The sequence below is a fragment of the Pelodiscus sinensis genome, chromosome 14 (genome assembly GCF_052426305.1).
Source record: "Pelodiscus sinensis isolate ZL-2025 chromosome 14, ASM5242630v1, whole genome shotgun sequence".
In the NCBI taxonomy this organism is placed as follows: domain Eukaryota; kingdom Metazoa; phylum Chordata; order Testudines; family Trionychidae; genus Pelodiscus; species Pelodiscus sinensis.
In genome coordinates this window covers 33,687,956-33,704,641 of record NC_143065.1, presented here as the reverse complement: position 1 = coordinate 33,704,641, position 16,686 = coordinate 33,687,956, and the positions used below count along the sequence as shown (strand labels likewise).

Sequence of the window (16,686 nt, the reverse complement as noted above, 5' to 3'; positions counted from 1 at the left end):
TCATGACTTTACAAAAGGCCTCAGACCCCTTTTCTTTCCCCAGGATCCTTCAAACATACCAGGACTCCTGCCCCCCCCCCCCCCCTGCCATTTATACCTTTGCGAGTGTGTGTGTGGTAGGACATAAGATGTGTGTGTTTGCACAGGTATGCATGTTTGTGAGTGAGAGTTGGATGATCCAGTGCGGGCTAAGGAAACATGCAACACCTTACAATCCCTATTGCTGGGGCTGAGCTTTCTCTAGCAGCAGTAGCATAACAATTGACGCAGCCGAGAACCAAATAAGAGGAATGCCAAGGAGAACACCCAGTGAGGCAAAAGAAGAATGAAAATAGTGCTTTTAATATAATTTACAGCAAAGTTACAGTATGTATTTCACATCACATATTTCTAAACTGCTCATTTGGAAAATATAAGCTGCAAAAATACAGAATGCAGTACTCAAAATATACCGAGCATGTAGTTTCTTTTTCTTTCTCCTCTTTTTTTTTCAAATCAATCGTACAGCGAAACATTTCCTTTTCCAAACCAAGTTTAGATTTATTTCAGAAGTGCTGCTACACAGCCCTCAAAGCAACAAGCAGCATGTTTTCAAAGAATTTTTAAAAGGCCCCCCCAACCCCGGCACAATAGGAAGAGATTAACATGCAGCCCAAGGTGGGGGCAAGTCAGCTCATCCTGGTTCCAGGGCAGGATGCTATAGGTCACCTGTGATATGACCTTTTGGAAACACATGTGGAATCAGCCTATGCAGAGAGGGTCTTGCACGTGAAGGCATGGTGGGCATAAACACGGGTTCTAAGTGGGCAGTGTGAAGTACATAGAGGGCTTACATGTTCATAAGCAGAGTAATCTCCCTTGACCCATCTTGTATGTGCAGCAGGTGGGCCTCTGTGGAAGTGTTTTATAGGCACAGGCAAAGCAACCTAGGTGGGATGGTCTTGCATGTTCAGCAGGATGACTTACACACGATGGAAGTGTCTCAAGGGCATAGAGAGGGCTGTCTGAAAGAATCATAGAAATGTAGGGCTGGAAGGAACCTGGAGAGGTCATCACATCCAGCTCCCTGTGCTGAGGCCTTCCCCGACAGGTGTTTGTCCAATTTATTCTTAACGCCTCTGCCCCCCAGGATGGGAATTCTACAACTGCTCTTTGCAGCCTAGTCCAGAGTTTAACAATCTGTATTGGAAAGTTTTTCATAATATGTACCCTAAATCTTCCTTGGTGCAGATTAAGACCATTGCTCTTGTTCTGCCATCAGCGAGCCTGGCGAACAATTGGTCACCATTTTCTTAATAACAGCCCTTGCCAGATTTCAAAACTGTTAGCAAGTTGCCCAGGGCAGCGACAGACTTTGGCAGGCCCTGGGCAAGGCGGTGGGTTTAGCCTTGCCCACGCTGCCCTTTAGCGCTGTCCTGTCTTCGGTGGCAATTTAAAGGGCCCGGAGCTTTGGCCACTGTAGCAGTGTCTGGGAGCCCTGGGCCCTTTTTACTCGCTGGGCCCCAGGGCAGCTGATGCCTTTGCTCCGCTCCATCGGCGGGCCTGAAGTTGCTCCTCTGTCTTTCCTCAAGACCAAACATGCCCAGTTGTTTTAAACTTTCCCTCAGACATCAGGTTTTCCAAGCCTTTTATCATTGGTATTGCTCTCCCCAGAGCTCTCCAATTTGTCAGCATCTTTCCGGATGTGTGGCATCAAGAACTGGACACACTACTCCAACCAAGACCTCACCACTACCAAGGAGGACAGGACAAGCTCCCTGGCATACATATGACACTCCTCCCCCTTCCCCCCCCCGAATGATTTTAGCCTTTTAAAGCTAATTGAAGATCTCATGCGTGTGGGGATGTCACCCAATGAAGGTCTCATACCAAGAGCATCACGCTTTGGCCAGCAAACTCTTGAACTTTTTTAAGAAGGGGAAAACAAATTAAAACAAGGCTCCATCAAGATTTGGAAGTTCTCTACAAGGGCAAATGTGATGCTTACTGGGGCAGGTCTTCTGCTTCTTGATACACTGGAACTTGGTTCCCAAGGGCTTCATGAAGCAAAAGTGACGAGAGAATGGAGGCAGGGAATAAAAGTCTCAGAAGATCCTATTTGCTTAAAAGCTGCAATGTATGCTTGAGTCCCAGAGGGAACAACTAGCTGAGCTGGATCTGGGAAGCTCGTCCCTCTCAACCAGCTCTGACCTTAACATACCCAGTCTATTCAGCTGAAGCTACAACAGAAGGATCTCAAGAGATAAGAAGAGTAATGAGCTCACACTAGCCTGGGTTCCTCATCATTAACTCTGCACAAACAAAGCAATGAAAGAGGAGTCGGATCCCCAATAACGTTTCCCACCAGCACGAACATGACTGACCAGTTGTGGCTGGGAAATGTGGAATGTTCTGCTCACTGCTCGTTTTCATCAAAGAGCTGCTCTTTCGCTTATAAGTTGCCTGCCTGGTTGAGGTTCAGGTGATGCTCATGTATCATACCTGGGGCAAAGCAATGCCATAGATATGAGCTGTTTTCCCACCGAATGCCTAGGACACATTTCTAGCTTGCACAGCCACAGACATTCCCAGGTCTGGGATCGTTTTTAAGCCCGGATAGCAGAGGAAGAAATATTGTTGTGGGTTGCATCAAAAAAATCTAATGAAGATCACAATTATGATACTTTATTTACACAGTAACCACGTATGATACAATGCAGTACAACACAGCATTTCGTTTCTATGGTAGGCACTATGGGTTTATAAAAGTCACAGCTCTTCTTCCCCATGCAGTTGAGCATTGCAGCAAAGAGAAACAAGAGATCACGGGACTTCCCCACTGAATTCTGATCTAGGACAGATGCTTGCCAGGTGCGGATGATGGGATCTGCTTTCATGCACTAAGGAATAAGACACAATGGGGCTAGAACTTTTCAGCAAGTGGGATTGTCAGAGAGCCCCCAGATGTCTTAGAGCTTTTAGGTCTGGCAGATCTCGGAGGGGTAGCCATGTTAGTCTGTAACTTTAGAAATGAGTCGTCCTGCCTCCTGTGGCATTGGCTGGATGTGTCTCATACATAGCTTTAGATGTGGAAATGCAGATGTGAAATGCAGGAGAAATTGGCTTTTGTGTTAGCAAGAGTCATGAAGACCCAAGAAGACAATGATGAGATGTGAGTTGACAATGGTAAATGTATCACTGTGTGTATGAGTCTACACTGTAGGAAGGATAAGCATTCTGAACTTCAAAAAAGTATGTGGCAGAGGAAAGATACTTCTTTTTTTATCCCGATGATGGACAAGTTGGTTAGGGAAGTGAATTATGGCAGCTGAGGCTTTTCATGATGTTGACTCCTATCACTCTATTGTACCAAATATTATAGCTGTACAAATAGTGCAAATACATTTCTACAAATACCTAACTTTTGGTACCAGTTTGCTTTTCCCTTGTTCATGCCCCTTTTGTATTTGCTCTCTGTGATTATTCTCATGAAGGGAATATACCTGGTAGAAAGGTCCACAGAAGCAGAGAAATGTAAACAGCTATTCATGTAACTGGATAGTGAATTTTTAGAGTCAAATCCATAGCTGATAACAATTGACCTAATTTCAATAGGGCTGCACTGATTTATATCAGTGAAGGATCTGACCCTGGATTCCTAATCATGAATAGATGCACTAAAAACCTGATTCTAAAATTACATTAATCTGCTCTGGAAACAGAAACTTCCAGCCTGATTTACATGTCCAACCAAAATTAACTAGACCAGGGCAAGTATCAAATATTCTCAATAAGTGGTTCACAATCAATCTACAGGCCACAGATTATATGCAGATTTTTTTTTTGGCAAAAAAGTTAGCAAAGTTCTTAAATGGGGAAAGGGAATGGGAAATTCTGCTAATCAATTATTTGTCCAGTTCTTCCTGACATGTTTCTTATTGCTTATTACCATTTAGCAGTGGCAGCAGCTTCATGGAGAATCACCCCAAAATTGTTGCACTTAAACTATAGCCAGTTTTTCCTTTCTTGGGGGAATCCTCACATCAGACTGGGACTGTCTGCACTTGACCATTGGCAGCTTTTGTTCATAATTTTCTCTTTCCTTCTTAATCAAAAGGAAAAGATAAAAAAGGCTACTTGGTTTTCTAAAGGCTATAAAATCATTGGATCTTGAGTCATTCCATTCCACCAAGTAACTATAAACAAAAGATTCAATAAGCAAAACAATATATAATGGACATTCATACTAAGACCCTAATCTTGCCAGGAGTGTCACCCAAATAGACTCTAGGGCCACAGGAAGCCCTGTTGACGTCAACACCTCTTCACACAAGCACAAGGTGCCTACAACGTATTGAGGGACTGAAGCCTTTAAAAAGTAATATATGTTTTTTCTCATTCCAATGAAAATGGTTAATTGGCTCATAATTACACAGATCTTGCCCCTGTCCCAATAAATTCAGGGAACAAGATCAGAGACAAAGATTTTACTAGGCAACACTAGTTAAAAGAAAAGCACCCAGCATCTACAAACTTTCTAGAGAAGCAACTGAATAAAGATTTGCATTTGCTGGAAAAGTCAGTGGAATGATGAAAACATGTCACTTACAGTTTATAAAGAATGACAGATTTAGTGTGTAAAAGCAAGAAAAAATGGATCATGTTTTTAATGTAGCTAATGGGCCAAAACCAAATGAGATGTTCTGGTCTCTTGGGCTAGTGTAAATGACATTGTTCATGTCTTTTAACACAAATTATTGGCTGGATAGGACTGAACTGCACTCTTTGCAGTCAGCATCATTAAATGGGGGAAAGGCACCGCCTAGGCGAAGGAACTTGAACAGTCCTTTGCAAAATTACTGGTGCAAAAGTCAGGATTGTGAGAGAGCCGAGTGAACCACCTGGAAGAGATGCCTAAAAGCAGAGGTTTTTAAATGGGACAGAGACAGTTTGGTGTTTAATGGCCAGCTGAAGTTGGAAACCTAATACTCTCTGGGCATGTTTACACTAGGAAATTATTTTGAAATAATAACTCCTGAAATAATTATTTCAAAATAGTGGGTCCACACTGCAGGGAAGCCTCAAAATTAGTCCGAGGCAGGCTCCCTTAATGTGGATGTGCTACCTCAACTTAGAACTGCAGGAAACACTGGGGAGTAATTATTTTAAATTACTCCAGGGAACAGTTATTTCGAAATAGCAGCAGTGGAGTATCCACACTCTATTTCGAAATAACCACTTTAAAATAAACATTATTCCTTGTGGAAAGCAGGAATTATTATTTCAAAATATGATTTCAAAATAACGGGTTTGGTAGTATGGACGTTCCACTTGTTATTTCGAAATAGCTCCCTAGAGTAGACGAGTGCACAGAGACTTTTGGAAACCCAACAACAATGCTGTCTCTCCTGGTCATTTGTGCCACTCTGGAGTCAGGTGTGGTCCATCATAAGATCACACCAATATGGGCATGTATCAAGTAACAATCACGTGTCCTCTTCCTTTAAGGCTGCATGCTCACTTCCAAGAAGTGTGTTTTGGCTATCCCCGAGGAAGGACACACTGCAGGGGACTGACTCTGCCTAGTCACAGAGAACTGGGAGTGCCACAGCCTTCCCGGACTTGAACCCCAGCGCAGTGGAATGGAGAGAGTCGGTAACATGGGAACAAGTGAACTTTGCTTTAGAGACGGAGCAGAGCGCAGAGGCCTCTGTCAGTTACCACTTGCTCTCTGAAAGGTCAACGTGGCTCAGAATTGCAACCTTTCATGCTTATACTTAGGAGGTGCTCTTCCAGGGTCCCAGGCACAAAGATATGGTGTGAACTTTGCACACTTTAATTATGTCTAGAGAGAATGTGTGGGCGAGATTTGGAAGCCGTATATATCTACCTCTCTATATATTTTGCATGAGCCATCTTTAGAGAAGAGCGGAGTGGGAATTTGTTTGGAAACCTCTCTGAACAAATGAACAAAAGAAAAAGTGTCAGATCTATGAAGTATTTGCATAAGAGCCTTTAACACCAAATCCCCCCTCTTCCTCTGACAAAAAAACAAAAGAGACACCCCCAGATCATATGAATCACAGGGAAGTGCTGAGCGCAACATGTCCAGCTGTTAGACATGCTCTAACAGCAGCAGCCACAAACTCTGTCTCCTGGTAAAACGTTTCACAACTCACCATGTTGGTAGCCCCGAGGTTGCCTCTGGGCCTGTTGTGGAATGAGACTGCTGACTGCTACATTGAGCTGGCTTTCTCTCCCAGGGTGCGCTGATGCAGAAAGGTGTGGCTAAGATGCACAGCCCTCTGCATCCCGTAAGTTAACGAACAATCATTGCAGATGACATTCTGTATAGTGAAGGGGGAATATAAAGCTTGTCTAAAGATTTTCTTTTAAAAGATTTTTTTAACATGCCCAAGCTATTTGGAAATTCTTAAATCCCTCTTCAAATGTCATCTGCTCACCCCATTGTTTCCTTTTTAAGTATTGCTAGTTCCGCTCCCTGGGAGTTAATTCCTTCTATCTCCCATAAGGCTCATACCCTGCTCAGACAGGATAATGGTAGCATGAGAGCTGAGTTTTAATGCCTTGAATATACAGACTCTCCAGGGAGTGGTGTAGGGCCCTTCCTATTGAACAAGGGGAAAGTGGGTGGATTTGGCTTGGTAATTCAAGTGATCTTCAAATCTCCATCATGTCCTCGTCTGGGGATTTGAATGGAAAGCTGTCTCCTCCGTCCCAAGAATGCTCTTTGCTCTGGTGAGATTCTCAAGCGGGTGGGACATAAGTATAAAGGGATGGTCTCAAAAGGCATCATGTTGTTTAAAAAGCCCAAAGGACATAAAAAGTCCTAATGGATTGATTCTGTTCTCACTTGTACCACTTTCACCCTTAGATCCCCACCCCAATGTCATTGGAGTCTCTCCTGATTTACACTCACGAGAGTGAGAAGAGAATCAGGCTCCAAATTGTATAATGCATTTTCCAAAATATCTCCTTAGAAGGCTGTCACCAGGAAGCAAAGCACAGTGTCTGGGGACAATGTTGAATCTGAGATAGGCCTCAACAAAAACCCTGAATTCAAAGGCTCCTGAATCTGGGGAAAGCTAGGATCTGAGCTTCGGAGCTGGGAGGTTTGCCTCCACTTTCTCCTCTCAGGAAGAAGATCTTTCCAATTCCATCTCCTGCATGGTTAAGTCATTCTTGAAAAAGGAAGCGAAGTGTCTACAAAAGCCATGTGGCTCCCATTTTAGGGGGTTTAGTAGTTGAGATTATTCACTCCTGATTGTGCAATTAAAAGTCGGGAACAGGCAAAACTGGATTGAGACTTTGAAATCAGCAAAGCAAAGGAACAGTTGGAGCACTCTGAATATTTGGTTTCATGTTTTGTTTTATATGCACAGACAACCTCTTTCTCCTATGACAGCACCACAACTCTGAATAAAGCCCTTGATGATACTGAGATCTGATGTTTCCTAAAAAAGAGCTTTTCAAAAGCAATGTTATAGGGAAAAAAAGAAATAAATTCACACAATTTCACAAGATACAAAATAATTAAGTACAAAAGTAATAAAACAACCCAGCTTAGGCTGAGCTTTCTGTACACACGCAAGAAATCCGATTAAGATAAAAAAAAGTAAAAATAAAAAATCCCCCAAACAAACAAGTGAAGTGACACTTCGTGCTTTGCAATCCTGTGTTCTGTAACACTGGTAAGATGATTTTTTGACTGTATATCCACACAATGACAAAGCAAAGCTCTGGGACTCTTTTCAGTTTGTTTTGCATCAAGCCCGCATAATAGTCTTAGTCAGCCTGGATTTTTAGAGGAAAAAAATCCAAGCTGCAAAAGGGTTTATAGATTTTTCAAGAAATCAGACATGGAGACATGTTGTTGTAATGTGTGTGTGTAGCATAAAGCTATGAGCTAGTGTCTGAAAAAGGCGGCATTCTATAAGCACTAAATTTTCAAAATAAGGAAAATTGTACAGAAAGCTTTCAAAGGTTTATACTTGACAATTATACATATTTTATGAGACGGTTATGCAACCTGTTCCTTTGTTTAATTCATTAGCTTATGGATGCAGTATCTCTATGTTAGCAGAGGATACAATAAACTGATCTAAATATTGTGGTTCAAATGCATCATTTATCACCCAACATTTACAAACAGCACTGCTCGTTTTTTCCCTTTCCACTCCACTCTTTACCAAATGATTCTGTACAAGGTTCCAAGCCAAGAATAAAAACATATATTGGTACATTATTGGTTGAATATTTGGCACAGTGCAGTTTATTTGATATACTGGGTTCTTTGCCCTTACTGATGCTGAACATTTAATGCAGTGCATAAATTATGAAACACATCTGTAAAGTAAGTTAGTCTGAAAATGGTCTTATACTGCCAGCTTTTAACTGTCTTGATTAAAGCAAGGTCTGCTAAAACGGTACTGGACACGAATGGCAAGTTAACTTCACTGCTCCTTTTGTGAGGAGTTTGGTGTGTCCGTTCCTGGCAATGAACATAACTCTGGGAAGCTCACCTACTCCCGGGACACTTGAAGCTTGTAAGTTCACAATAAAAGACAAACAAACCTCCGGAGATTCTTAATTAACAATGCTAACCCTTAAAATGCTACTGACATTTACTCCATTGGAAACACGGTCGGTTTCAGTTACCGTTGGAGAAAATTAATTAAACCCAGCCATGTTTTATTGCTTAACAGTAGGAATGCTCTGGAAAAAGATAACATAGGAAAAGTTTGATCCAAGGCCCATTGAAATCAATAGAAAGATTCCCCTTCATTTCAAAGGGTATTGGACAAAACTCCAATTTAAAGATAATGCCAATTCTTCCCCAGGTTGCATGGGGGGGAGCATCCCCTACAGAATTTAGGTGCAATTTTCAAACATGCTCAGTAAGGCCCAAACTCTGGTCCTAGCGATTAATGGCCAATATTAGGTGCTTTTGAAAATTCTGTCCCTTTATAGAAGCCCTGAATGAAACTCTAAGGGCAAATTTGGCCCATAGCAAGTCAGATCCTGCACCATTTCCTCACATGAGTAGGATCCTTGAAATTAATGGGACTTACTCACGGGAATAGAAATAGTCTGAGTAAGGGTCGCAGGACAGGACTCAAGTATTCTCTCTCTCTCTCTCTCTCTCTCTCTCTCTCTCTCTCTCTCACACACACACACACACACACACACACACACACACACACATATAATTTTAAGGAATACTCCCATTCCACCTTTGATTGCAAATAATACATATTTAAAAATTGGAGAGTACATAAACAAAGGTTCTCTCCATCTATGTATTCACTGAGTCACATGTTATATGAAAAAATAATCTGTAAATTATTATATCGTACTAGAATTCTCCAGCTGGTAATTATTTTTATAGAGACACAGTGCATTCTCTCTTTTAATTTCTTTTTAATAATGTATGTCCTCATTGGTTTGACAGTGCATCAGAATGAAGGCATATAGAATAAAAAAATGCAATGGATTAACTGAATCCCTTGCATGATATGGTGGCATATTGAAAAGAAACCGGAAAAAAATGCAACTGGCATTATAAATCCCCCTATAGAACACTGTCAGCGATTTAAGGGTTAACATAGATTTGAAAGTACTTAAACCTTAAAAGGATTATTGAGAGAAATATTTGGAATTTTAAAAAAATGACAACATTTGGCAAGTGTAAGCAAATGACTTGAACTTTACTGGGTATTAGAGATCTGAACACAGCCATTTACAGAGAACCAAAATCTGAGATCTGCTGGAAGGACAGTGGAGCCTTTGACCACCAATGTAAGCTGGCTAGAGGGTATACGGCAGCATTCAAAGTATCTAACATGGAATCATGGCTGGTGCAGACAGAGTGTAAGTAGTTTAATCAATCCTGCACTGTTCCCTCTTTTGACATCATTGAAAGAGTGCATTGGACTTGAACAGCACCCAGACTGGCTAACCTGTTAGCCCATATTGCAAAGGTGACAGAGCTGCCCAGATCCCCAATGGCAAGCAGTGTCACTAACGCTTATTCAGGAATTGCTGTTATTTGCTTGTTTCTTCTCACCAGGTGCCCAATGTCCATCCACTGTGGTCTCTGACAAAACCCTGGCTTTGCATCTCCCAATGCCCTTGTAGGTGACTCCATCCTGGAAGATTGTACCATCATCAAGGGGGCTGGTACCCAGCTGGAGTGGTTTTGAGTTCTTTCCAGCACTCCGAAAGGATTTCAAAAATGATCCCATTTAAAGATTTTGTTATTCTGAATCCTTGGCTCTGACTTTTGAGAAAAAAACAAAAGTTTCCTGTTTTTTTTTTTAAATTTTATTCTCTCTCTTTTATTTAAAAAGGACTCTTATATTATTAATATAGAGTTCATCCATCCTTAGTCACTATAAAACAGACTCCATATTTTCACACCACTCGTGATCTTCAAGGTTATAGATAAATTTTGTCCTATGTGACTGGTTTTGGGGCACAGAGTCCCGCCCCAGATTATCTAGGGTGAGAGTAGAGGCAAAGAATTCACTAGTGCTGAGACCGCCTTCATGGTTCTTGATGTATCTTTTATAGTTTTTCCTCAAGCATTGCCAGGTAGTTGTGTATAAGATGAATGCGAAAGACTTCAGGGCTATAGCAATGCTAACATATAGGTATCTATAGACCACATTGTCATATAATGCACAGGCTCCTTGTTCGCCACAAAACGTGCTCCAGAACAGACATGTTGAGTCAATTCCAGCCCCAAAGATCAAGGGCGGTGGGATAAAACCTGTCAAAATAAAAGAGATAAATCATGCTGTAGTGACCTATGTGGTAAAGGGACAGGACTCAGCCATAGTGAATGGAAAGGAGATTATTTGTTAAGGGTTCTCTCAGGATCTCTAATTTCTAGACAAACTAGGCACATCTGGTAGGGACTATCGGCCTCCAGGATCTTGAAGACCTGCCCTGGGCTCAAGAGTTATGGAAGGGATCGCTCACAATCCCACAAATACAACACTCAGTTTTAAATAGTTTGTCCTTACATTTCAAATGTGCTGTTTGAACATAGCCTAATACAGCTCACCACCCAGTTTCATAAAGAAGCAGAGAAGGCCCTAAGCTATGGAAATTGACTCTGCACCCAGATCAAAACTTTCATGGTGTTCACATCCAAGGTTCAGTTACAATGCCTGAAATTAGCTGTGGAGTTCAGATCCAGAACTGAACTTTCTCCAATTTTGGGGGCGTCTAGATCCAGGATCAAGGGCAGAGGGATAATGATCTCTAATAAGTGCAGGAGAATGGACCGGAAAGAAAGAGATTCTGTCATTATCCCACAATGTGAAATACCACAGCAGAACTCTCTCCTTGAATCACTGCAGTTACAGGCAAATCAGCATGTCTCATCTGAACTCTGCTGCGAGTGATTTATAACAGGGTCAGGACCTTAAAACAATGCCCAAGTTCTCATTAAATCCACACAAAAATATAATTTTGGAGTTTCCCCTTTCTGCTTGAATACTGCAGGGGTCTCCAGTCTTATATAATCCATCTATATATTTTAGTAATGTGCATCTGCCTGTCTGTATGTGAGTCTGTTCAAGAACTCCTCCTAAACGGTAAGAGTGAGGACCACCAAATTTGGTAGCAGCTTCCTCTTCTCATAACGTAAAGCAAGGTCAGGGTTTGGTTGCACCAGGAAAACTGGAAATGTTGGGAATGGGACTGTTTTCCATAACATGGCAAGGGAGGGGATGTTTGGAGGGACGCAATACTCACAGTGACCACAGGGGGCAGTGTGCCTGCAGAGGAGAGTAATACTGCAGAGTGACCACTGCAGGCAGCTGCACCAGTAAGAGCATGGCCAGCAAGGCTGAGGCTCAACATCTTGCCTGCCACGAGACAGGGTAAGTGCAGCCCCCTACCTGGGAGACAGCCCTCCATGTCCCCCTGCCTGGGAGGGGCTGGGGGAAAGAGAAAGCCCCCACTGGCCCTTGGGGACAAGCCAGTAGGAGGGGTGCACAGTCCTTGTTTCCTTAGGCTGCCCTTGGAGTGAAGCCAGTGGCCACTCCCACACTCCCTGCCCTGAGCCTTTCCTTAATCCCAACCCTTACTCTCACATGCCCCCACATCCTCAGCCCCCAACTCTGACTTCTATATCCCCCATGACTCTAGCCTCTTGCCCTAAGCTCCCACATTCCCAAGACCCTACCCTGCTTCCTGCATCCCCCACATCGCTAGCCCCCTGCTCTGAAGGACCCGGGAAATGCTGGGTAAGTCTTCTAGCCACATACATCAATATCTTTCACTCTGACAAGATCCAAACGTGCTTTACTAACAGTGGGCATTGAAAGAGGGGATCTAAATCTCATCGTTGAGCACATAAATCGGGGCACCTAAATATCAAGCCCTTAACAATCAAAAGCAAGTTCTGGGTGCTCTATGCAGTAGGTATCATTTCACCTACCTCTAAGATATTCCTTAAGGGTAGATAACAACATTTATTGAAAACTGATAAATAACATCACTGCTACGGTTTAGGACAGGAAGTGAAGAAGAATATCATTTCCAATAAATCCACAGAGCAAATTTTAGGGTGGCATAATGTCTCCTATTGGAATCTGTCTAATAATACCCCCATTTCCAGATAATGAGGAGCTCTAGAAATACATATGCAGACAGACGTAAGGGCTGCACACTCTGGCAGAGTGATGATGAATTAAGGATCAAGTTTCACCATTAACCCTGATTTCTTGGCTTAAATGTAACACCATTCCTTAGCTTGTCACGAGTGCCATTTCTTTGCTGTATGACAATACAAATACATTGGTTGGCTTCTCTTTTGCCTCTGGGATGGGAAGCCTTTTTATTTCTCTCCGTTAATGACTAGAACTCTGCAGATTTTTGTTTGATCTTTCACATGGGCTAATAAATGCAGGACTTATCAGGCTATGCCAGTTTTCAGTACTTACTTTACCAGTTATTGACATCAGGGATATGAAGCAGTAAACAAAAAAACAGATAACTGGCTAACAAAAAGATACTGCTGTCATTAGAAGTACTGGCTCTATTCATCATGGCTGTGTCTAGACTGGCCACATAAGACAGAATAGGCATGCAAAGCAGGCAAGTCAGAATAGGGAAATCCGCGGGGGATTTAAATATCCCCCATGGGATTTAAATAAACATGGCCGCCGCTTTTTTCCCGGCTTGGGGAAAAGCCGGAAAAGAGTGTCCAGACTGGCGTGATCCTCTGGAATAAAGCCCTTTTCCGGAGGATCTCCTATTCCTACTTGCAAGTAGGAATACGAGATCCTCTGGAAAAGGGCTTTATTCCGGAGGATCGCGCCACTCTGGACGCTCTTTTCCGGCTTTTCCCCAAGCCGGGAAAAAAGCGGCGGCCATGTTTATTTAAATCCCATGGGGGATATTTAAATCCCCCGCGGATTTCCCTATTCTGACTTGCCTGCTTTGCATGCCTCTTCCGGAGAAGGGGCCAGTCTAGACGTAGCCCAAATGTAAAGCGTGGTAATGCCCTGAGAAATGACACTGCGCAGCTCTCTATTTGTTTTCTCAATGATTTCCAGACCAAGCTAGTCTGTTTGCAAGTGAAACGGTGAGTTTCTTTTTAAATAGGTGCAAACAACTGCAAACTCAACCTGAGATCTGCAAATTCTGCTGGGGTGTCTCCAGGGCTAAGCTCGTAGACGGTGTTGATGTGACAGAAAGCAGAATGGAATCCACTATACGCTCCCAGTGCTGGACTGGATCTAGAGCACTATAAGAAGAGTAAAAACTAGATGGAGAGAACAAAATGCCTTGATCTGAACCCCTTTAAGCTCCTTAATGGAGCTATTTCATTGATCCCGTGAGCCAAACCTGAGCTGGATGGGAGCTGTGAATAAACAGGTGTTTAGGGAAAATAGCTGTGAAAGACTTTCAAACCCTAGCAGCCAGATTGCTTTGATGAACTTTTCTTGGCTACCTCCACAAGGACAAGGGCTAGACACTTCCAACAGGTGACTGGACTTGATATTTAGACTCTGTCTACACTGGGAAGGTTTGGCGACAAAAGTGCTGTTGACATGCAAAAGTCGCCAACAGTGAAAACCACTCAAACCATTTTCTGCCTCCCATTGTCAACATTTTATGGCCACATTGCTAGCACCCTGTCGACAGGTAAGAGCAAAGCCATGTGGGAAACCATCCCACAATGCAGCGTTATTGGATGGCAGAGATGATCCCTGCACTTCTTGGGATTCCCTTATAGCTCTATGAGCGCTCTGTGTTGAGGATGGTCAAAGCATCACAGCAGTCTCTCCAGCCCTCTTCCCTACAGCAGCAGCAGCCTGCCTGCCACTGTGTTCCTAGGAGAGCAGAACAGAAGCATTCCAATGATTTGCTCTTTTTGTTTGTTCCCCAAACAGTGGCTCACTCAGCTGTCAGATACTTCCCAGAGCTTCGAAAGGGGAGGGGGCGCATGACTGCAGGGCAGCAGAGACTACAAAACATTGAGCAGAGCCATCAGGGCAGGCATTGTGGGATACTGGCAGAAGCCAGTTCTCTTGACATAACAAACAGCAGAATCTACACTGGACAATAAAGGGAGGGGAAATGACAAATGTCCCTCACAAGGGTGGAAGTTTTTGGTTGCCAAAACTGGGTGCTTCTCCTGACCAAAGTTACATTGTAGTGTAAACGCTCTCACGATTTTGTCACCAAAAGGCAGTTTTTGGAGACAAAATGTGTCAGTGCAGACAAGGCCTTAGAGTGCTTTGGAATTAAAGGAGGTCTGCGACAGCAGGCTTTGTGGCCTCCAAAGTCCAGCTCGATGGGCAAGCCTTGTACCTTTAGTGTATCACACTGAGGGATGCTAGGAGGCTGGTTTTAAAACAAAAATATCAGAAACTCCCTTGGTAGCCAGATATTGCACTTGAGCTGCCTGTTCTGGGGAGAAACTGCAAACACCATCTGGGAAGGGAAATGTCCAGGATCTTACTGTCATGCATAAATCTATTTGCCATTTCAGATGTGCTCAGTTAATGCTGACATTTGCTAATGCAATCAGGATGGAATTACCATGCATGTTTGACTTGTGCCATTTGCAAAAGTTTTTTCACCTTTAGATAAGCCTGAGATTCAACGTTCCAATCCAGATCTTGATTTTCCCCAGTTATGGGGGGCATTCAGATACACACTTTTGTCGGGTTTTCAGTGACAGCATATGTGAAGAAGTGAGATGGTATTTGAAAACATTCTCCATATCCAAGCCTCTTATATGGTAGCTGCTGCTTTCAATACCACTGGGGCTCCACCAGCCCTATTTTAGTCTCTTTTCTAAGAAACTACTGTAACACTTTTATCCTGAGACATTAATATGCTGCACGATCATACCAGAATTCCTATGAAATAAGATAATACATCCAGGAGGATACCAGGAGAATTCAGTCATGTTTCATGTTATTATGCTGAATATTAAAGAGATTCAATCATGCTTTACTTCATATTGCAAAGTGTCGCACAAATTGCTGTTATCTATATTTTAGTGCAGAAACTGCAGGGCTGTTTAAAGACGTATCCTCTGTCTTACTAAAATCTATTAACTCAGATTGTACCTCTGGGTCTCATGCCTCAGATGTTTAATACTCTCCTTTGGTTCAAGAAGAAGTTCTTATTGGTCCCCTTTTTAAATCTAAGCTTAAAGTTGAAGTGAAAAAGCTTTTAAAATCAATCCAGCCTCAAGCCTCAAATTATGAAGGATGAGTTTTGGAGTCTTCACTCACACTGAGCAGTACCTTACCCTTCATGTAGCCTCTCAGTGGATACTCTCCTGGATGTATTAACATATTCCACAGGGATTCTGCTAAGATTGGGTGGCATATAATTTGCTATGAAGAAGTTACTGCAGTGACAAGAGGACTGGGGTGTGTCTCATCCCAAATATGGGTGGCAGAACCTAGCCCTAACAGAATTACATATGCCAACTTCACAAACATTAATAATACGCTACAATACAACAACAATAAAATAGACAATTAGTAACTTCCATTGCAAATACCTTTATATTTGGAATGTAAACTTAAAAACTTTTTCCCTCCCTCACTTAAGCTACCTCCGAGATTCTGCATTCAACCTACAAGAGCTGAGGACAGGACAAGAACCTAAAGCAACGTGCACAGTGAAAGGAAACATTGTGCTTTAAGGGCCTGATCCAGAGCCCATGCAAGTCAACCAGAGGATTCCAGTGATTTCTCTGGGCATTGGATCTGCCATCAAAAGCGTGTGGTGTCTGATTAGCACTGAGGAAAGCATTTAGCTTTTGATGAGGGAGTACATTTCAGACCTGGTATCAGTGCTGAAAGATTCCCATTGATTTCAGTGGAAGTTGGATTGGGCCTTTATGCTCATGTATGTCACTGGATACTGGTGACAAACTTGGTGTCAGAATTCTGATGCAAAATATGGACCTTGCACTCAGAGACTAGTCAGCGGGATACAAGGGACTATGGGGTGTTCAATCTCTCTCTCTCTGAAAGAAAACAGGCTGCAATGGAGAAGGCCAATGAACTGCACATGTACATAATCTCCTAGCAGAGAAGAAATGAGTAGCCAAATCCTGAAGTGTTTGGAATAGCGGCACTTCCATCTATACCCACACTGTCATAGTATAAAGCAAAATCCTCATACTCCTCTCTTGGAATT

General features: G+C 42.7%; 1 protein-coding gene across 3 annotated transcripts in view; it reads right to left on the bottom strand.

Moving 5' to 3' along the window:
• Positions 1-321: 321 nt before the first annotated feature.
• The window catches only part of SLCO3A1 (solute carrier organic anion transporter family member 3A1), a 285,388-nt gene continuing 269,023 nt past the window's right edge, over positions 322-16,686 (bottom strand). For 2 of the 3 annotated variants that reach the window (XM_075897022.2, XM_075897019.2), the window contains exon 10: positions 322-10,771. In XM_075897022.2, the coding sequence (XP_075753137.1) occupies positions 10,392-10,771 (380 nt within the window). In that variant the 3' untranslated portion in view covers positions 322-10,391. Of the gene's footprint in view, positions 10,772-13,464; positions 13,763-16,686 lie in introns of those variants that run through there. The other variant, XM_075897020.2, reaches the window with a different exon arrangement.